At 44.0% G+C, this 22674-nt stretch overlaps 1 protein-coding gene across 1 annotated transcript in view; it reads left to right on the top strand.

Annotated features, from left to right (window-relative positions):
• Positions 1–5065: 5065 nt before the first annotated feature.
• NAA25 (N-alpha-acetyltransferase 25, NatB auxiliary subunit) overlaps positions 5066–22674 on the top strand; it is a 792299-nt gene continuing 774690 nt past the window's right edge. The window contains exon 1 of the mRNA XM_085636118.1: positions 5066–5199. Within this exon, the coding sequence (XP_085492244.1) occupies positions 5142–5199 (58 nt within the window). The 5' untranslated portion in view covers positions 5066–5141. The remainder of the gene's footprint in view (positions 5200–22674) is intronic.

Here is a 22674-nt window from a genome sequence, read left to right as displayed (position 1 = left end):
TTATTTGCGAGTCGCAAATTGCGAGTTGCAAATAAGGAATGGCTTCTAATTCATTCCTATGGGCCAAAAGGCCCATAGGAATGAATGGGAATAGCGCGCGCAATTTGAGAATACCCAGTAGGTACTCGCAAATTGCGCGCGCAATTTCAAGGGTGCAAGAGTTCCAGAAGGACACCCTGTTGCACCCCTGAATTGTGCATGTGTGCACATGTGGCGCACATACATGCCCAAAAGGCATGTATGTGTGCCACATGGCACTTTAAAAAAAGCAAAAAAGTGCTTTTTCAAAGGAAATCGCAACTTACCACCAACTTGAAGTTGGTGGTAATTTGCGATACCTTAAGGCATTATCGCAATTTGTGATGCCTACTAGCATAGCATTTAGGGAATCACAAATTGCAATTTCCTACATGCTTGTGCAAATTAAGGAGTCGCAATTTTTGCGATTCCTTATTTTGCAAGTAGGTATTTGCCTACCTACATAGCACAGAGCTCAATTGCGATCGCAAAGGCTGATATTTAGCGAATTTCAGCGTTTGCGATCGCTATTTCGCTTGCTACATCTGGCTAATAGTGTCTGTTCTAACCTCCTCCGTTGGCGAGTCTACGTTGTGTTGGATAGGCTCATGCGGAGGAGGTATTTTGAGCTGCTTGCATTACTGTTGGGGTAATTACGTATCCCGCGCATAACTAATACCGATCAGGGATTGTGCACGCCCACTTTGAAGTAAGAGTGGGAATATTTGTTTTGCAATTGCTGGGCTAGACTGTCCTTTTTGCCCTGTGATATTTCCTGTGAATTACTTTACATTTCCACCGCAATTGTATGTTCTCTAAAGGAAAGGGAGGATCTCTTTCTCTTGACTATTGAAAGTGCTCTCGCTCTGCATTAAGTTATTATTGGTGTCTCAAAACGTGGAGCCTTTGTTCATTCCTCCAAGTTTGGGGAAGGGTATTATCTCTGAACTTTTGGTATACGAATTCTTAAAGAGGAACATATCCCATGTATGATCCTTACCATTAACAGTGGCATTTCTATTTTGTTCGTTTCTTACAGGAGAAGTCAGTAGGGGGTGTCCAGGAAAGAACAGTCATATACTGTCAAGTAGCATCCTCTCGTTTCTTGGGTAGGTGGTCTAGTTTAGAGATACCTCACTCTTCTGCTGTTCATGATTATTTGATATTAGAGGCTATATGTTTTTTCTTACGGTACACTGTTCTTTCTCTAGGATAGTAATGTGCTGATACCCTGAATTCACCCTCTCATCTCTCCTGGTGTATGGCCACATCTTTTTTCTTTACAGGTATCTCATGAACACCTTTTCTACAATGTATAGATGATAGTGTCACATGTATAAAGGGATGAAGTATTAAGTTCTTTTCCTTGTCATTCTCAGGTCTCCTTCCCTGCAGTTCCTACCCTTTCCTTCCCCTGCTTGACCATCCCAACAGTCTGAGTTGATCTATTCTATCCGGACTTGAGGCTGTCGAGAGGTGGACCCCTTTGAGCATCGGCCCGACCCTGAGGATATTCCAGTGACCTTAACAACGTGTTTGTCTTCTATTCTTATGGGGCTGTGTTGTCGGGCTGCACTGAACACTATTTCTCTGTCACAGAAGAGAAGGAGTTTCAAGAGCAATGAACCTGGTGGGGAATGTTGGGCCGGGACCCTGCGTGCTCATTCTACAGATAAATAAGCAGTAGGTTCCGTGTTGGGTGTAAAGGACCGTAGCCATGCCTTCACATAGCTGATGGGATTAGTGCCTTCAATTTGTTCAGGTAGGTCTAGGGCACGGATGTTACTTCTGCAGGATCATCCTTCCAAATCGTCAGTCCATTCCTCCAATGTCATCACTCGTTCCCGCAGTTCGCGCAGGCTTCTTGCTGAGACTTTGCTACAGCCTGTAGGGTGGCAAGTGTCTTTTCTCCTTCCGTAATTTTCTTGGCTAATTTGCGTTTGTCATCACAGAGGAGGTTGAGGTCTGTGGCTAGGGTTCAAAATCTGTTCTCCATGAGGATTCTAGAGTTTTCAATGGCTGCTGGTACTTTATCTAACTTGTCAGACATGGAGAGGGTTGATGGCGATGCTGACTCCTCTTCTTGTGATTTGGTGGCTGTGGAGTGACTTTGCGTTGGGCTGGGCCTGATGGTCCGGTGTTGGATCGGAGCCGGCCCATGATGTCGCTGGAGTGCATGCAACTGGGCGCAATAGAGCGAGCGTGTTGCTGAGATGCCTTTAGTGTCTTAGGTACTGCTTTATCTGCCTTAGCCGGTATGACTGCTGTGTCCGTGCTGGTGGGAGGAACACACAGTGAGAGAGCCTCTGTGGTAGCACCTGCTTTGGGCCTGGCACTTGCTGTTCCTGATGGTATTTTAGTCTTGTTCCAGTATGTACTCTGTAGTTGCCTCCCGTTGTTTGGATGCTGGGTCCTCCCTGCTGGTGCTGTGGTGGCGAGTAGGCAAGTGTTGGACGACTCTTTGTGTCTATGGAGTTGCCTGCCTTCAGGATACTTTTGCGCTGAGTTAGGCCCTCTCTTCCCGCTGTGTGCTGCTGGTAATGGGGTCACTCACTACGAGGTGCTGGCCTCTGGGGTCAGCTTGATCGGTTCCTGGAGAACACTGTAGCTCTGCTGTGGTCATGGTTTTTGTTTTTTGTTTCACTTAACATTATGTTTTCACTATAAATGTCATCCTTGAAAAAGCACTTGGCCTGTTAGCCACATGGGCGAAACACGTGTCGGCTGTTCTTTTGTGTTTTACTGCACTTCTGGAATGAGAGTTAAAACGGCATATTATGCTTTAAAAGGGACTTTGGGAATTATTATCCGAAATATCACTACTGATTATTAGGCACAGACCTCTCTCTAGGCCTAAATCATTGCCCAAGTACTAGCGCGCGCGCTAGGCCTCCCCCATGTCGTTGTCGGCTACCATGTTGCAACTGGCAGGAAACGCTGTTGGTAGGGTGTCCAGCGCCATTTTCCCCATTCTCCGGGTGAAGCAGTGGTCAGGTGTGGACGCTAATGAGGTTGCATGCTCCAATGGTGTTGTTTGGGGTTCCCACCCGTTCGGATTGCCGCCGATGTTCTGGCCAGGATGCGGAGCGCTAGGCGAACATGTCCGCCATCTTGGCTGGCTTATCCAAGCCCCCAGAAACTCTATTTTGATACCACTAAACATGTCTCTGAAGGGGAATTTGTGGTGTGTTCCTGGGTTCTCTTCAAGAAACCTGTTACGGTCAGGAAAGGGGAGTTTGTTTTTTTCTCTCCTTGTTGATGGCACCAGGCACTTTTTGAGACTGCAATTTGCAAACTTGCCAAAAACCTGTGAAAGTTCAAAAAATGACACGGCATATGCACAAGCTAAACTTTTAAAATTCATCGGTACGGCTGCCTTACAAATTCAAGAGACCTAAAGTTATTTATTCTCATGCACAATGCACCAGGCACTTTATGAGATCGCAATATGCTGACCTGTCAAAACCCGCTCAAGGTCAACAATTCTAACCAACAACTTAATCCAAGAAAGCATTCGGGATTCAAGTCTTCGAAACTAAGCAATACATTTGCAACTCCCACGTCATTGAAATTTTGCAGACTTATTTAGTTTGAGTGGTATTTTTGATGCTTGATCATAAATCCAAAGCTTTGGCTCTTTTATTGTCTGACATCAACTAGGAATCAGTTGTTTTAAGTTATGCTCTTCGATCCTGTAATTATGGATCTTGCTGTATTTTTGTCTTTATGTGGAAAATTTCAGATTCCTAAATGTATTTGTTTTGCATCTACAATGCACTAGGCATTCAAGAGCACGCAAAATGCAAACTGAACTCTGTTTGCAATCTTAAGCTAATAACGCACCAGGACCTCAGTCTAATAGTTTAGAGGCAAGTACCTTGTATTGCACACTGAATGAACTGTCACGCCGCTGAAGTTTTGCATACTTAATTAGCAAAGAATGGAAAATTTTAAGGCGATCGCAGAAGCGAAATTCCAGATTTTTAATGTTTGACATTGATCAGGAACCAGCTGTTTTTAAATTATGCTTTTGAACTTGTAAATATGGATTTTTGGTCCGTCATGTCGTTTAAGTGAATAATGTAAATGTTTTCATTAACTTATACAAATAAATCTACTTACTTACTCTCCTTGTAGAGTTGAATGTGCATGTAAACAGGTTGTTCTTCTGCAGGTGAAAGGTTGGTGGAATAAAAGCAGTTTAGTACCCATCTCTGATGTTCAAGTGGAGATTTACCAGAAAACTCATACCCCTCTTGATGAGGATTCTATCCTGTATGAGTCACGTCCTTCCAGGGCTGGTGCAGGAACTCCACAGAGCTTGCTTTCTAATGAAAGTTCCCCACGTGTATCTGTTGCACCTGCTTGCTGTGCCCAGGTGTTTCAGAGCCCACTTCTAATCCAGTAGTTTCTTGTACTAGAAGGATTTCTAAGTTACCAGTGCCCTATATGGATTATGATGTATCTTAATATTTTCCTTTTAATGGGGGGGGGGGGGTGATGTAGTCTTCTTAACATATATTTTCGACTGTATGTATATGTATGAGCTTGTGCTTTATTGTATGCTTTATAATATTCGTAGATTGTTACTGTGTCATGTAGTGTATCTATGTTCTACTTGGAACCTATTTCTGGTCGCCAGGAGAACGGCCAGTTTACTCTGATCCTTCTCCTGAGTAACTGGATTCTTAGCAGTGGGTCCTATTACTTAGATTTAATACAATAAAACTTGGAAACATAACTACGGTCTCCTGTCTCGGATCAGTCAGCTTCCACGATACAACAAACGCCCAGTAGGGGCGGGCCAAAAGCCCTCTCTGTTATATGTCCCCAAGTATTGGGATCAGGGCATTGCATCTTCAAGCCAGCCAGACCCCATTGCACAGCTTTGGCTCAGAGCTTACTTCACATCTTCTTCCTCACCCTCCCTCCCTCTTTGCATAGAGAACCAGCTCCCGGTAGTGCTGGGGAGCCATGCGGGAGGCGGGGCCTGCACCTGACAGAGGGGGCGGGGCCTCTTCGGCCCTGGGACTGTCACCTGCTCGCACTGAACCGGCAGACACTACACGCTTTAACGCCGCCCGCCTCCTGCGCAGGCGCACTGCGGCGGTGCGCTGCTCATCATGGCGACGCGGGGCCATGTGCAGGACCCTAACGACAGGCGGCTCCGTCCCATCTACGGTAGGTCTCGTGGCGCTGGCATGGCCCCTGACTTGTTGTGACCCTTGCCTGGGACCGGACAACGACTGGGGTAGCAGGGCGCGTGGCGGCTGCATAGAGGAGCATTGGAGAAGCCCGTGCTAGGCCTCGGCAGGACCTCGGGTTGGAGTACAGGAAGTGGCCGGGAGTGGGAGAAGGCTGCGCCGCTTGTAGTGCTGGAGTCTGGGAAGTAGACAGAGCGCTCGCGTTTGGAAGGCGGGTTGGTGGGAAGCAGGGCTTTTCTGTCCCCTCATTACCAAAGGATTGACACGAGCGGTGAGGCTGCTCGGAACTCTACTTCTGGGTATGGGGCGCACCATGCCGGTCAGTGGGGCATCCCCTGCACCCACCCGGTCTTGACTGCAGTGAGATTTCCGCCTGCCTTCTTTATCTCCGTGGCCGTTTGGAAACGGGAGCGGAGTCGGTGTCTACTGGTGTGTCGTGACTCCTACCACCAGGTTTGTTGCTCGTTTCGCTAGCTTAGTTGTGGACGGGGCTTTATAGCCTGATCCGATCTCGTCGCTGTAGAGCCTAATCTTACCGCGCACACGGGCTACATGCCCTCTACCGTAAGACCTCATACGCTGGTCAGCCTTTCCATTATCTCTCTGCTGCTGCGGGGAGCTGGTTAACAGTCCCGTATTGAAAGGCTGACCTAGGCTGCACCTTTCGTATTTGCAGTTTCTTCATGTACAGCTTTTGGGGAGAGGGTGTGTAGATACTATTTCACTGCTGTCAAAGGCCGTGTGTGACATACTTATTTTTTTATTTTAAAAGTTTTATATAGCGCTAGCTTGACCCGTAGGTATCAGAGCGCTTTACATAACATACTGTAAAGTAAAACAGATGGAAATTGCATTACATAGTAGACAGTCATTAAGGAAGCAAAACAAGGGATAAAAAAACACAGCACGGAAGATAAGGTGGATAACACTGTCCGGTCACCAACAATCATTGAATATCAAGAGGAGTAAACTCGGATATTGAAGTCTAGGTTGTCATTGGTCAGGAAAGTATTTGTTAAGGAGATGGATTTTCGGGTCCCTTTTGAAACAGGAGAAGGAGGGGTTGCATCTGAGGACTCTAGGGAGAGCGTTCCACATCCTGGGGGAGCGTTGCCAGAGAAGGATCGGTTTTGTGTGGTTTTCTTTTTCAGTTTCGGAGGAATAAGGAGTGAGTTGGAACTTCTTAGCGTTCTGGATTCACCTGATTTTACTAGTTTGTTGTTCAGGTAGTTAAGGGCCGGAGAGCTAAGGGTTTTGCGTGTGATGCAGACCAGTTTGTAAATACACCTCCCTTCCATGGGAAGCCAGTTGAGAGCTGGAGTGATATGATCAAATCTTTTGACTCCAGATACGAGTCTAGCGGCTATGTTCAACACTGCCCTTAGAGGGGCTAGGTGAGCTTTTGGAGTCCCTGTTAGGATGGCGTTCCCGTAGTCGATTTTAGAGAACTGGGGATTGGACTACTGTCTTGAGGTCATCATGGGTAAGAAAATGTTTCAATTTCTTGAGGTGTTTTAGAGAGAAAAGAGCACTTTTTGCAGAGTTTTTGATGTGGGCCTCCAAAGATAAGTTCTTGTCAAGGGTGATGCCTAGAGACTTAACTGAGTAGGATAGGATGATGGGGCAGTTTAGGGCGACCAGATTCTTGAGCCACTCTTGGATTGGACGATGGTTGCTTTTTGGAGAGAATAGGATTAGTTCTGTTTTATCTGGGTTGAGCTTTAGGTGGTTAGCGTTGAACCAAGTTTGGATCTCGGTCAGAGTGGCATTGAGGTGTTGGATGTCGCTGGGAGACTTGATTTTGAAATAGATTTGTCATCAGCGTAAAGGTGGTAATTCACACCAGCTTTTTTCAAGATAATTGTGAGGGGCTCCATGAAAAGATTGAAGAGGGCCGGGGAGAGGATCGAGCCTTGCGGGACCCCAAGTGTGACTTTTGTTGGCTTCGAGAGACAGGAGTTGATTTTAATTTGTTGCGAGCGGTGTTGAAGGAAGGAGGTGAACCATTTTAGTACTGTGCCATTGATGCCGGAGCGCTTCGACAAGGTCTACAGAAGCGCTGGATGATTTACTGTGTCGAATGCCGCAGATAGGTCAATAAGGATGAGTAGGCATGCATCACCTTTATCTAAAGCCTTGTGAATATCGTCAGACGTTGAGCATGGCTGTTTCCGTGCTACAGCCTTTCCTGAATCCTGATTGAAAAGTGTTGAGGAGGTTGAACTCATCAATGTGATTGAGTTGGTAGAGAACGCGTTTCTCCAATGTTTTTGCAAGGAATGGGAGGTTGGAGATAGGTCTGAGGTTATTGAGATCATTAGGGTCGGCCCCTGTTTTTTTGAGAATGGGTGTAATTTGTCCAAGTTGAAGGGAGTCTGGGACACAGCCTGAGGTGAGAGAGGCGTTGATGATTTTTGTCCAGAAAGGGGAAATGGTGTGGTTAAGTTCTTTTATGATTGTGGATGGGATGGGGTCCATAGTGTGGGAGGAAGGTTTTAGGTTAGAAATTATACTGAACCTCATTTTCCGACATTAGCTCAAAGTCGGACCAATGCGCGTTGTTTTTTAGCTGGAGGCAGACCTGAATGTCCTTGGTAAGAACTCTTTCTGAATGATCAGTGGTGGTTAGAGTGGGGCAGGTTAAGAGGGAAGGAGGGTTAGAGATTTGGGTGAATGATTGATCAATTTTCGAGACTTTATTAGTGAAGAAGGTGGCAATTTCTTCACAACGCTCATTGGTGGCTTTGATTTCTTGAGAGGGAGTGCAGTTAGTTTGGCTTTTGACAATGTTTAAAATTAACATTTTATTGATTTATTCGTTGCACATACAGGGTTATACTAAAGCAGCAGCAACATAAAACACTTTACTGAATAGCATACAATAAATTACATGACGTGGTTCAACATTTCCTTAAGTTCCTTCCGTCTCATTGCCAAATCCACTTCCTAGGGCACCCCCGAATAATGAAGACTTCCTTTTCAGCTATCATACATTTGTCCAATTCCTGTATCCATGTGCGTATGGATGGCACCCCTACAGCCCCCCAATGGCGCGCTATTTCCCGCTTAACCAGGGTGAGCTAGCGTCACCATCTGTTGCTATTTCCGTGAGGTCTGTAGCCTCCCATATGTTCAGTAGGCCCACCCGAGGCGTGAGGGTCAGAGTTTTCCCCAGTGTGGTTTGGAGTTTGGTCGCAGCCCCCTCCCATATCGGTCGGATCGCGGGACAATCCCATATTGTGTGGTAGAAAGTGGCATCTTGGTGACACCCTCGAATACAGAGTGAGTCCTCCCTAGCCCCTATACGCGCAAGAACCACACCCGTAATATAGGCCCTATGCAGGACTTTTAGTTGGATTAGTCGATATCGGAGGGTGATCGCCGCCCCCCTGGGAGACATCAAAGCCTCCCTCCAGTCTTCTTCTTCAATGGGACCTATGTCGTGTTGCCACTTCTCCCGAAGTGCCTCAAACGTATCAGGGAGGTTGTTACATAGCTTTTTGTACGTCAAGGATATGGCCTTCGAATGCAATTGCGGCTTTTGACAATGTTGAAGAGTTCTCTCGGTCTGTTTTTCGCCAGATCTAGTTGGCTGCGGAAGAAAGACGCCTTTTCACCGAAAATATGTTTTTTGTATGGTTGCCGAGCAGATCTAAGTTGCGCTATGTGTAAGGTCGAGGGCTTGAGTCTCCAAGACCTTTCTGTTTGTCTGAGTTGACGCATTTCCTCATTCAGATCAACGTTAAACCAGGGTTTAAATTTGGTTCGCCTCAATTGTTTGTGTTTGAGAGGAGCTACTTGGTCTAGAACCTCTGTCATTTTTGAGTTAAAGTGTGTAGTGAGGTAATCGGCCGTCGATGATGAGGGTTGGAGTTGAAGATGGGCATGAATCCTGGATTCAAGTTCGGATAAAGGGATTGCTTTGATATTTCTGGTCCGGTGTTTAGGTTTGTCATCACGAATAGGTTGGTGGAAGACAAGTGCATCAATCTTGAACAGAATGAGGTGGTGGTCGGACCAGTCAATGGGAGAAATCGCTCTCAGAGACCAGATCATTGTTGGTAATGATCGCATCCAGTGTTGCACCTTTGAAGTGAGTTGGTTTATTGCAGAGTTGTTTGAGGTTATATATACTTGACCGTGCATTCTGAGACTTTTAGATTACTTTTCTGCTAAATTCTGTTGTCTGAAAAGCGCAAGTGCATGATAGTGGTACACTTGGCTGTTTGGCAGCTTTGTAGAGTTAGTTCGAGTGCCTGATAGTGGTACACTTGTTGGCCGTTTGACAGCGTTGTAGAGTTGGCTTGATTCTGAGCAGCAGGACATGCCCCACTGTCCACTTTAAAGTGACACTTGCTTTCTGAACACCAAAGGCAGATCGCTCTAGACCCCGCCCAGCTTGCACTTAGTTCTACATTATCACCCTCTTGCTTTCTAGGTCCATGAGGGCTAACGTGCTTGATGCTTTTTGTAAATTTTTAGTGACAGTGTCTTAGTTGTTATATCCTGAACCCTGGAAAATTATGTTAGACAGCCAAAAGCAGTACATTAAAATAAGGGACAAATAAGGCATCTCTTCGGTTCAAGAGAGTGGTCAGAATGCCTCATATTTTATTATTGCATTAGGACAAACCACCTTTTGTTGAAGTGCTACCCATTGTCAAACAAGCAGAGTAGGTGAATGCCTGTGTGGGAGAGATTTGTAAAAAAGAGGCAAACAGAATCCAAGTGGTAATGGTGGACCAGGTGCGGGTGACACGGCTTGATAAATAAGTTCAAAGGGTTGTGTTATAGGTGTGGGCAAACTGGTCACCTAGTGCGCTTTAAGGATTGCCTGGCTCAGAAGGCAGTATGCAATAAATGTGGCAAAAGAGATAATTTAATTAAATGTTGCTGTTCGGCAGCCCCCATTAAGGAGCGTCTTGTAGTAGATGGTATTATAAATGGATGGGCCCAATAAAAGTACTTGGGTGTATGTTTTGACCTGAATGCATGACTGCTGGTTCTGGTACATGTGGTGATCAGTTGTCATCTGGATGTGGTAACTGATTTTCCATCTGCTTCCTGTGAAGGTCTAGGGTGTCTAATGCCCTACTCTCACCGCATTAGGTTGAAAGAGGGTGCTGCTCCTGGGGTATCTTAAATATGGAGATTGCCATTGCTAGTGCAGAAGCAGGTGAAGTAGGAACTTCTGAAACATAACACTTTAGGGATAATCATGCCGGTGGGAGTCACAGAGCAGACCCCATAGTTGTGGCCAAAAGAAAACAGAGGTGAGGTACATCTCTGCATAGACCAGAGAGCCCTCCGACGGAAAATAATTTTGGACAGATATCTCATACCAAATAATTCTGATAATATTATCTACTCTTAAGGACACAAAGGTTTACAGCACACTGGATTTGAAAGCCTCGTAGCACCAGGTTCGATTACACAAAAGATCACAGGATCTCATCTCTTTTACACCACCCTTGATGAGGTGTTCAAAGTGTTATGCATACTTTTTGGCTTAGTGTCAGCCTCTTCAGTTTTTCAGAGGGTTGTGGAGTCCCTGCTGGTTGGTTTGGAGGGAGTCCGTTGTGATGTTTTGTTTTTTGGCAAAGATTAGAAAAAGCATGATGTGAGACTCTGAGAGCTTTTGGGTAGATGTCAAGAGAATGGCCTAAATTTACGTGCAAACAAGTATAAATTTGGTGAGACTGAAATTGTTTATTTGGGACATGACATTAGTGCCGAGTGGTTGCACCCAAATAAGGGAATTTATCTAAACTATTAATAGGTTGCAGTCTCCCAAGACCAAGGATATGCTATTGACATTCTTCGGTATGATTGAGCACAACAATTTCTCTGTGCAAGGTAATAAACTCATCCCTCTGCACAGTTTGAGAGAGAAACTGTTGACTCTGAATCAGACAGGACACTTAGGCATGGTGGAGATGGAAGAATGGATATGACAAGACTTTTGATGGCCCGGCATGGACATGATTGATCTTCATTCAGTGTGTTTTTTAAATTAAACATGTTCTGAAACTTCATTAGTCTCAGTATGTAAGCAAAACTCAGTAGAATACACACACAGTTGCAGTTTGTGAATTTTGTGTTCTACTACCTGATATTTTGACTCGTCTAAGTGTGGTTGAGCAGAATTTGCTATGCACTTAGAGGTTATATTAATTATGTAGTACGTCCAGTGGCCTACACTGAGACATACAACAGTGCAGTATTTATAGATCAATATTTACGTTGTTAGTTGGTAGTGATGGAGAGACTCTTTTTCGATAAAGATCTATTTGACCTAGCTTAGCCTGGATTCTGCACTGTTAAGTGTGTTTAGTTTGCTCTGCATCCTAGATGGCCTCAGGTTGAGGGTTGATATCTTTGAACCTGTTAGTGACCTTTGACACTTAATACTGTCCTCTAAGCTCCTGTATATCCTCTTAGTTCCTGTTTCCTCAACTTGTTTTAAGGTTACATATGGGATTCGGCCGGGATAGAAACCACTTGTTTTATTCCAGCTATTGTTTGCGATTGGCACATTTGTTTTCCCAAGTTGGCCTCTTCAGTAGGATCTTTGATACCAGTGAGGTAGATGTCTTGGCCATCTGACAAACCATACATTGCGTGCACACTTATAAATAGGACAAACCCAAACCCCCTGAATGGAATAATTGTGCATAACCATCCCACAGTGTGCTGTTATAATCCGAATCCTTCCCAAGCTGTTAAAGTGAGGACTTGACTATGCCAGTTCCAAACACTGGATTGGTAAATGGTGATTTGTCGCACATTTCTCATGTCATGCCTCTTTGGATACAGATTTGTGGGTCTTTGCATCATCCCCGGCAAAAACTAGCTAAATGCTGACCCGTCCAGCTCATGGATCCCCGAGAGTCGTGTCAGTCTTTCCTTCAGGATACGTCCCGGGCAAGGACGCTCTGGCAAGAATGACTCTGTGTCATGCCCTCATTCCATGGATGTCGTGTGGCTTGAGTGCAGTAACTCAGTGGAACTCCTATTGGTACATAACTCATTCAGACATAAACACTTGAACATCTAACTTACAGACACTCGTGTACATTTTCACCTGTGCTCCTGCACTCATGCTCGTCTCAACTAGTTTGTACTGCAGGCATCCTCCTGGTTAAAGAACAAGAATGCCACACTCGAACCATTTGCAACCTTGTCTTAGAGACAAGCGTGGCATTATAGAAAAGGCCACTATGACTGCAATACTGAAGGCAGTGTTGTGGAATGCCCCAGAAACCATTTAAGTTGAGAAGGTCTAGTGATGTCTCATCTACTGACTTGGAAACCTTTTCAGTCTGTCTGTGAATATTACCCATAATGCAATCAATCAAACCTAGCTGCAATACCTGAGAATGAAATCTCTGTGCTTTACTTATTTGGGTGCCCCCTTTGAAGAAGGACATCTTTGGTAGCCTCTAACTTAACTAGCGATTGCTTTCATTCTTGGAAGACTATTAAGACCTGTTTCTCTCTCTTGCCTTACTAGTCATATCTCGGTGTCAGTGTAGCAATAGATTTTGCTTGTATTAGAGTCCAGCATGAAACACTGTTGTATATCATTTAAAGTTCAGAAAAAAAATATTATGATGCTTGACTCAGTTAAAAAATAAAATATATTGTATATCCTTAGAATAATTCTGAATACATTAGGGATAGATTTATTGCTCTGAAGTGGTGTGTGTGTGTGTGTATATATGTATATATATATATTATATTATATGATTTTTGAATAACCCTGTGTGTATGTATGTTTGTGTATGTATGTATATATATATTCACTGAAAAAACCATAGGTTTCACACATGTTATAGTTAGCGGAAATTTTACTGATAAAAAGCCAATGAAATTCCCCCGTTATAGTTAGTGCAGGCAACTATAACTCACGCGACCGCAATCCTCTGCTGATGCTAATACTGTATTTAGACACTTATTTACCCATGTCTTCTTCCATACATTTTTAGCTATACATATATTACAAATATTTTTTTTTCATAAAGACACATATGTCATCAGCAGAAGATTGCGGTCGCGTGAGTTATAGTTGCCTGCACTAACTATAACGGGGGAATTTCATTGGTTTTTTATCAGTAAAATTTCCGCTAACTATAACGTGTGAAACCTATGGTTTTTTCAGTGAATTTGTACGTTTTTTTAAATGCTAAGTTACTTTACGCCATTCGTGGCGTGCGCGCCCACTTAACGCAGTTCGTTCCGTGCGCGCACATATATATATATATATATTACCTACTGGCAGTCGCCAGTAGGTATAGTTAGGTCCCAGTTTCCATAGGAAGAGCATTTTTTGTTTTGCTTATAACTTTGGCGTCGTTTGATTAATCTTAATGAAATTTTGAAAACGAGTTCTTTGTTGACATCAGCTCCTATGTTGAAAGTTTGGGGGTGGTTCATCAAGGGGGGGGCTGAGAAAAAAAGGGGTGTCCCTAAACCGTGTTTTCTCCATGCAATTTCCATAGGAAACTTTAGACAAGGCTACAGGTCGAACGGGTGAACGGAATTACCCCAAATTTGGCAGGGAGAAGGGTCTTGGTCTAGAAAGCACGCTTTTGTTTATTTGGTGTAAATCTGTTCAGTAGTTTTGGAGAAATATCGACATTTACAGATATCGATATTTGGGGATTCTGCCATCTGATTGGCTGAGGCGTTGCGTGCACGAGCTTTTTGGTTATTGGCTGCGAACGGTTGCAACTAGGCAGTGTTGGCAGCCATTTTGTGATTCTGTTGAAGCGAGTAAGGGGGGAAAAAGGGCAAAAAAAGTAGGAAAGAGGAGGGTAGGAGCGCTGTGAGCTCTGTGGGGTGGTTAGGGTGTGCTATACAGGCAGTGTGAAGCGAAGTATTCACCTCTACCGGTGTGAAAGTGCTGTTTTGAGATGGTGCTGAGGTGAGGTGCCGGTACACTCTGGGATGAAACCGTGCGTCTAAACCGTGAGCTGATTGCTGTAAACTGATGTGCTCTGGGCGCTGTAGCATACTGGCTGCTGTATCATACCTGTGTTAGTATGCGTTTATACTATACAGAGAGTGGGAAGCGAACTACTCACCCCTACCGGTGTGAAGACTCACATCGGAACTTTGAGGAGGAACACAAACGTTGTGCTTCTCAGAAGCACATTCGGTACCCTTCTCGTCAAACCATACATTATTGTCTTCAGCCCTTTCAAAAAACATTCTTGTGCAAGAGCTAAGGCATCGAGCTGAGGCAAACTCCAACCGCTTCTGCTGTGTTCAAACCTAAGCTGCTGCATCAGTGAATTGCACATTACATGTTAGCAGAGGCTGAGGATGAGCTAATTTGTGTGAAAGGGCTTTGTGGATAACAGGCAGGCAGAGAGACGTGTGCACAAAGAATAGACATGGTTTCAAAATGGATGTCGGGTTTAGGCTAATTTAGCAAGTAAATAGCGTATTTTCATAGACCATATATCACCCATCCCTGGTTAGGCTGGAGACGTAAGGGGCAATATTGAAAACAGAGTTCAAATTCCTGAGTATACTTAGAAAATTATTATATGAAAGTAGTTCAATTGAAGTGTATTAAAACATTTTCTAGGAAAAAGTCAAAAAAGTTTGAAAAAATCAATCCAAGAATAACGTGAATTTCTTACAAGTCTTGGACATTGCAGTCCGGAAGTTCTTCAGCGGCTTGAGATTTGTAATGTTCCAAGAGGCAATTGTTGCCATTGTGTGAGAAAAGCGAATCGATCCAATTCATATCCTCGAAGGGACAGTAATGTTCCTCGAATGTTGGCGCAGCAATTTGAATTGGCAGGCAATCTGCGATGTTGTCAAAGGTCGCACGTTGCAGGAGATCTTTCGCGGCTGCGCAGAAATCCCATTCTGCCAGGATACCTTTTTGCGTTGCATCCGCCATTGCTCCACTGCCTGACAATGAAGTTAATGGTTTTCAAGATACTCATTACCTGCTGGATATTGGGAGCGATTGTTGGGATGTTGGCAAGGCATAGATCCATTCGTCAGTCGAATGGGCAAGTTTTGCAATAAAAAGATGGTTGCACGCAGATTGCATATGTGTAAATAAATGTCATGTTGTAGCTGGCTCCGATAATAGATGGAGGCAGGCAGCCGAAAAGTTGTTCCATTTTTTACGGTATTGATGTAGCTTCGCGTAGAGGCGTATTGTCGGACATGATTGTTACCACAGGGAGCGCAGCCATTTTTTACAAGCAAAAATAGTAGTAGGATGGCCTCAAAAAGAGCGAGCATTATGGGCACTGCTCCTGTTATTCCGTGGTATCTGCAGTCGATAAATTTATTTTGCAGAAGTGAGGGACACTTCTGTTTGAAACAAGCGCTTTCAGTTTGCTCTGTTGAATGAAATCTGTTTTCAGAGTAGGTATTGAAGGCCAAGTTGAACTGTGGGAGTTACTTTGTGTGGGTGGGAATAGACATTGCCACGGGAAATTACTCGGTTTGAAAACAGTAAGGACATGTGGTATGCCAGCATGCATTCCGGAGCAGTCCATGTTATTAAGAACCAGATAACTGCTGTTAGAAAACTGTGTGAATGTTGTTCTGATTGTGGGAGTTGGCGTGCTTTTAAGAAAGAACGCAAGATTGGGGGCTGTAAGCTTAGAAGCGCCGTGCAGTTGGACATTCTTGCATAGTAATGAATGACTGCCATTGTGGTCGCACTTTTCACCTGTGAGAAAAACGTATGTATCCTCTTTAAGACCGCGATATGTAAATGGGAGAAACCACTGCTTGTGAATAAACGCGCTACCTTATATAATCACATACAACATGTACACCTAGCAGACACAATGACACCACGTACTGTGGGAACTGTGGCTAGCCATGTACACAAACCAAACAGGGCATGGCACCTCTGCCACACAATGCAGAATGCGGGGAGAGATGGGAGCTAAGTATGTGCGAAGGTGGCAAGTGATTCTCTGGTATAAAAGTATACAATGCAAAGTGTTGAGGGGATGTGCCGGTGAGATTTGAGTATGCAGAGCACAGACATGTACATGTCAACATACACTGATGGTCTATTGAGTGAAGTGGACAGTGGATGCAACCATGATAGTACAGTCAGTAGTGTGTTGTGTTCCCCCCTCCCCCCCCCCTCCCCCCCCCCACAATCTTTAGCGTAGTGGGCTGGCTCGGCGTACGCAAGGCTAGCATAGGGGTATGAATAAAAGAGGCTTGTTTCTCTGGGTGTGGTTGTCTTCCGGAATGGCGAACGTGTCTGCCAGGTCTGCGCAGCTTACACTGCCACAAGGCACGCCGTAAGCGAAAGTAGGTGTGAGAATGATGCTCTCAGCCTGCTGGTACTCAGAAACCGTCATGGCCACAGCGACGCACATATGCCCCACAGTTAACCTTTCGACACCGTTGTATGTGAAAGAGGGCCCACCATGTGCCGGCGAAAGTTCCTGGGCCGTGGTCTGCGAGCTGGGAAGGCTTCTGAGATCAACGCTGGCTACCGCGACACATGCACACAGCGCCCAGCCTGAGGCCCAGCACCGTGGAGTGCTCTGTATAGTACTAACACAGTAGTCCAACGGGTACCAACAGTGGAACGGTGTCCTGATCCCACAATGGACGATGTTACAACTGCATCTGAGAGTGGAGATGAAGGTACTGTCTTTGACCAGGTGCAACCAACTTTAGGTCCCAACAGTGGAACGGTGTCTTGATCCCACAATGGACGATAAAACCTGCTGCTTGGTTTTCACAGAACTCCCTCAATTGAGATGCATCACACTCTGTGCTTTCGCAGTTAACTGCTGCACATGATTATTGAGCTTGGTTGACTGCAGTCGCTAAAGTACACCGCGGTACAGCAGGTCTGAACAGTGAAACGGGGTCTTGATTCTATGATTGAGGATGTCAGAAGTTAAAGTCTGTGATGATTTCCGTGTACTCCCTCCGATCAGATGCAACCAACTCCGTGCTTCCGAATCCAACAGCACGTGGCTGTGAGGCATTAATGACCACTGCCTCTGGCCTACACTGCGGTCAGCAGGGCTCGCAATTCAGACCGATTTGTGATTGTTAAATTACGGAATCCAGTAGGCAACTAACTACAACGTCTATTGAAATATACACAGTATCCTTTTAGTATACTTGCTTGAACGTTTTTTAGGTATAGGTTTAGTACAATGACCAAATTCTTTTTGGTAGTGGAAAAGAACACTGAATAACAGTCTACACTGTGGACAGCAGAGATCGCAATTCGAATTGTTTTGATTTATTTTTTTGCAGAGTTTTTTGTAAGTTATGTTGTATTTTGTGAAGAGGAAGTGAGAAAGTATTCATGGATGTCTGTGCTGACTACTGCCTTCAATTTACACTGCAGACAGCAGTGTTCACAATTCAGATCGAGTCGCTATTGTAGATGACGCAGTCCTGTAGGCAAAAGACATTGCTCCAGTGCGATCTGTCCACACTACGATACGCATCAAGGCAGGCTCCACATACAGGTTTTGTTGCTTCGTGTACTGCAAACAGGACAGCTCAAGTCAATGCCACGTGGCTGTAGGCCCTTGCTGACTGCTCTCTCTGGCCTACACTGTAGACAGTGTTCACAATTCAGATTGAGTTGCTATTGCAGATGATGCAGTCCTGTAGGCAACAGACATTGCTCCTAGTACGGCCCGTCCGCAGCACAGATCATCGCTGGCTGTGCACATGCTGAATGCTTTAGATGTGGCTATCTGAGTGCATTAGAACTGATGGACCTTTTATGATACAATCTTTTTGTGTATTATTTCAGATCTACTGCCTGTATCTCGGTATACCACAAGTTATGGTTCTTTTACGATAGAATCTTTTGTGTATTATTTCACATCTACTGTCCCTACCTTACTGCAGCACAAACTATTGACCCTTTTATTATTGAATCTCTGTGTGATCCAATGATTACTGTTGTAGTTGATGCTAGCAGTAACCATTCCTTGAGGGCTGGTTTACACTCACCCCACACGCATTCAGCACAGACGTCACTGGATATGTGACCCTGGTAATAAAAAGGAGTCGAGGGCACGTGCCCGTACCCACTTCCACTGTCTATCTGTGTCCGTGTGTTCATTATCTATGCATGATACTGCCCCTGGGCCGTACCACATTACATTGTGCTGTGAACAGCGTACGCAACAATGTTACCTCTGGCAGTGGGGAAAACTTCGGTTATGTAACTTTTAGGTGCATGGCTATCACAGGTGGAAGGCTACTTTACAGACCATGAATATTGATGAAGATGATGGTTGCATGTTGTGTGTAGTGTAAGATATGTGTACATAGCAAAACGTTTTCAAAAAAGCTCTCTAACCTCTTCAGTGCCCATGACGAGATAGTCTCGTCATGGAGCACGGTTGCGCTGTGCCCATGACGAGACTTATCTCGTCATGAACCCCACCCACTAGTGCAACGCCCGACACAGGAGGGGGAAAGGGCGTGGCACTGAAGGGGCTAAGCAGAAGAGGTGTGACTCCTCTAATGCTGTAGAGAGAATGACTAAAATGGGTGGCGTTCTCCAACTGCTACAATGGAAAATGTTATGAACTAATCAAATGCTTTTTTTAAGGCACATGGGAATCGCGCACCCAGCACGCAAGGAGACCGCACGACGCGATTTTGAGAAAATATATTTACCATAATATAATTTTATTACCGTTAGAAATATATAAATGTTTAAAATATTTTAGATTATCGCTTGCTCTCATATACACTTTAAAGTTATTTAGATACAGTTTTGAGACATAAAGAAACTAGCACACTGTCAGCGTTTAGGACGTATTTCTTAAAAGAAAGGCAAAACTGATTTCAACTGCATTAGGAGCGTTTTTACAGCAATTAATAAATGGTTGACCGCCCGTGCTTAAGAGTACGTCATACTGCGCTATGAAGCTCCGCTGGGTGGAGTCGATGCTACACAAGATATTACATAAATATAAGGGGGCTGTTAACTTCGTTATTCTGTTCAGAGGTGGGGGTCCCAATAAGAGATGGCAGCTAACATTTGTTTGAAGAGGCGACCCCTTTCACTGGACCTATTTACCTCTCTTATCACAGGAGCCGGGCGCCGCTGTCCCCAAACTAACCCATCCAGCAACCTTTTCAGATCTCATATCCATCACCAGCGGCCTCCGCCCATGCGAGAGACGTTAAACCTCTGCACAGTCAGGCCGTGTGTCTGGGGTCAAAGGACGGCGGGTTATACAGGGGCTCGTTCACAGGGCCTAGGCACCCGCTTTGAAAAGAAGTGAGGCAAACACGCCTGCATCCAGCCAGCCGAGCGTGGTTCGAGTCACTGCGTGCCGAGCCAGAGGCAGCCGCTGCACTGCAGAGCAACACTTTTGACGTGCATGCGCACGATGTAAAACATCGCGCGCATGCAAGAGTCTGGACAGGTCAGGCAAAAGAAAGTGCGAGTGCAGGCAGCTAATCGTATGGAAAAAAAAGCATTTACAAATGCAATAGGACTCGTATTTATGCGAGTCCTATTGCATTGTAAACAAAAAATGCGGGCGCTGAAGAAGGCAGGATCGGGAGTGGGTGGGGGGGGTGGTGGTGGTCAGAAGTCACGGACTTTGTGAGGGAACAGGGGGAGGCAGGGGAACAAAAGTTGCTGAAGTAAAGGGTCTGATAGCCATGGAAGGATAAAAATAACGTCATGGCAGTAAGGAGGCGGGACTAATATGCCGGAAGCCAATGAGTATGCAGCATTTCAGATTTGAGCCAATCAAAAGCATGGGCAGAAAGTGGGTGGAGCGTCCCCCACAATACTGTATACACCATCTCTCGCCTGGACAGAGCATGCGCTGTCTAGGCGAAACCTAAAAATGAGGGAATGGCGTACCCGGCGCGACGCCACATGTCTATGACGTAACACAGGGCCTGGCAGTGTGCACTTGTCGCATACGTAACGCGCAGCTGGTGGACCCCATACGTATATGACGTAGCACACGCATTGGTACCGCGCACCCGTCGCATACCAAACTAGCAGCTGGCGCAACATCATACGTATTTGAAATTAGGCGGGACGCGGTGCCACGAACCCGTCCGATACGAAATGCACATCCTTTACGAGTTTAGCAAAATGGCGGATAGGATTCGCGTGCTGATGGAGCTTGGTACACTACCGGTACGGAACTCCAGTGTTCTAAAAAGATAAAGATATGCATACTATTTTTTGAAGATAAAAAAAATTACTTAAACTTTACAATAAAAAATAAAAAGATAATAGAGTTCCAAAATATTACAAGAGAAAATATTGGTTTTCTAAATATTAAAATATGAAATTTAACATTTAGAAAACCTTCGAAATTCACTGAAAAAACCATAGGTTTTACAGACGTTATAGTTGGGAATAAGCATTTAAAAAACCTTTGAAATTCACTAAAAAACCATAGGTTTCAGGGATGTTATAGTTAGTTGGACATTTGTCTCATATAAAACCAGAGAAATTCACCCGTTATAGTTCGTTGCGCTAACTATAACTCGCGCGCCCGCAATGCACTGGTGAGGACGTCACATATTACATCACTGATGACATCTAATGTCAGTGACCATGTCATGAGTGATGTAATATGTGACGTCATCACCAGTGCATTGCGGGCGCGCGAGCTATAGTTGGCTCAACTAACTATAACGGGCGAATTTCTCTGGTTTCATAGGAGTCAAATGTCCAACTAACTATAACGTCACTGAAACCCATTTTTTTTTTAGTGAATTTATTTATTTATATATATATATGTCTCTATGAGCTAAGGAGGGTACACCGACACTGCCATCCGCTTCCTATTGAACAATGAGCAGGCACAAGTGATCACAAAACTGGTAAAATATTTGGGGCGTGTGGAAAAGCAACTAAAAATAATCTCTGAACCACAAAATGAACAAGGGGAGGAAGTCTGAACCTTAGTAGTATAAAAAAAGCCTCATAGACACAGTAGTGCTTTTCTTTTTAACCAAAGGCACTCATTTTAAGTCATTAGCTTTTTATGAATTGTATTTTAATAGTTTTTACGAGTGAGGAAACATGAGGATGAATTACCTGTTAAATTATTGAAACTTAAACATTGTGACAATAGATAGTATTCCGATTTTATCTGAAATTAATGCACTTTGACAGACTTCATTATCTAAATAAAGTATTTTTGAATGTGTGGGGGGTGTGTGTGTGTGTGTGTGTGTGTGTATATATATATATATATATATATATAGTATTAGAGGGACGTTCTAGTCGGGCTGATATTTCACTCATACAAAACCAGAGAAATTCCGAAGCTATAGTTAGCTGAGCTAACTATAACTTGCGCCTTCGCAATGCACTGGTTTTGTACGATCGAAATGTCAACCTAACTATAACATCCCTGTAATTTGTGTTTTTGTGTGTGAATTTCTATAGTTTTTTTTAAATGCAAATTCCTTACAATAACGTCCCTTTAACCTTTTGTTTTTTTCAGTGAATTTCTAAAGTTGTTTATTCAATTTCTTAATTGTAACGTCCATATTTTTTTTTTTTGTAGGTGAGCCTCTAAGATTTTCGTATTTTCTTGTCAATTATATTTATATTATATACCACAAATTTTTTGATTTATGTGATTTGTTGTGTTTATCAAAGTACATTAATAACGTTTTATTTTGAAAACTTTGAGTCAGCACAACATTGTCGCATTTCCTGTGGCGAATCGGAGATCAGCAAATGTGTTTCACATACTGAAAAATACACTTAAAGACATTTTTTAAATCGGAACCACTCGAGGCCAAAATTTGTTCATTTTCTACTCCAATATGAGTTTGTGGCGAATGCACGTAGGTCACGTCAGGAAATAGCAAAACAAAAGCTGTCATTCAACGACCACCACCACATGCAACATTTTGAACTTAAAAAATTCATTCTAACTATTGCAATACATACATTACTTGTGGTATGAACTGCCTGCCTGCCAATGGTTCAATGCGGATGTTTGTACATGACATTATACATAGTATACTATTACAATCGTGTTTACGAAGTACCTAACAGAATGTATGACTTGAGAAACCAAGAAAACCAATAAAGTGTTAAAAAAAAAATACACACATTAACTTGAACATGTTTTTACACAAATATTTGTAGTAATTTAAAAAAAAAAACAGTTTGAACCCTACTTCTCTTTTTCGCGAGCATGCCGAAAGTCGCGATGGCTCTGCTAACCACAACGGTTGCGCCTTGTTTTAGGGTGTTCAAAACACATATATGCACACATTTTACAGTATTTTAAACACTAGGGATTTGTTACAGCATTGTTTAAAGTTATATTTTTGGAGGGAGCTTGTATAAAAATAACCGTTTAACCTGATTTTCCGTTTTCGTGGTGACCCCTGGCGTCGCGATGATATCGGTAGCTGCGAATACGTCACAAAGTGACAAAACAAATGCAGGCATTCAATA

Source organism: Triturus cristatus, chromosome 11 (genome assembly GCF_964204655.1).
Source record: "Triturus cristatus chromosome 11, aTriCri1.1, whole genome shotgun sequence".
NCBI classification, from domain to species: Eukaryota; Metazoa; Chordata; class Amphibia; order Caudata; family Salamandridae; genus Triturus; species Triturus cristatus.
This window is presented reverse-complemented; position numbering and strand designations above follow the sequence as displayed.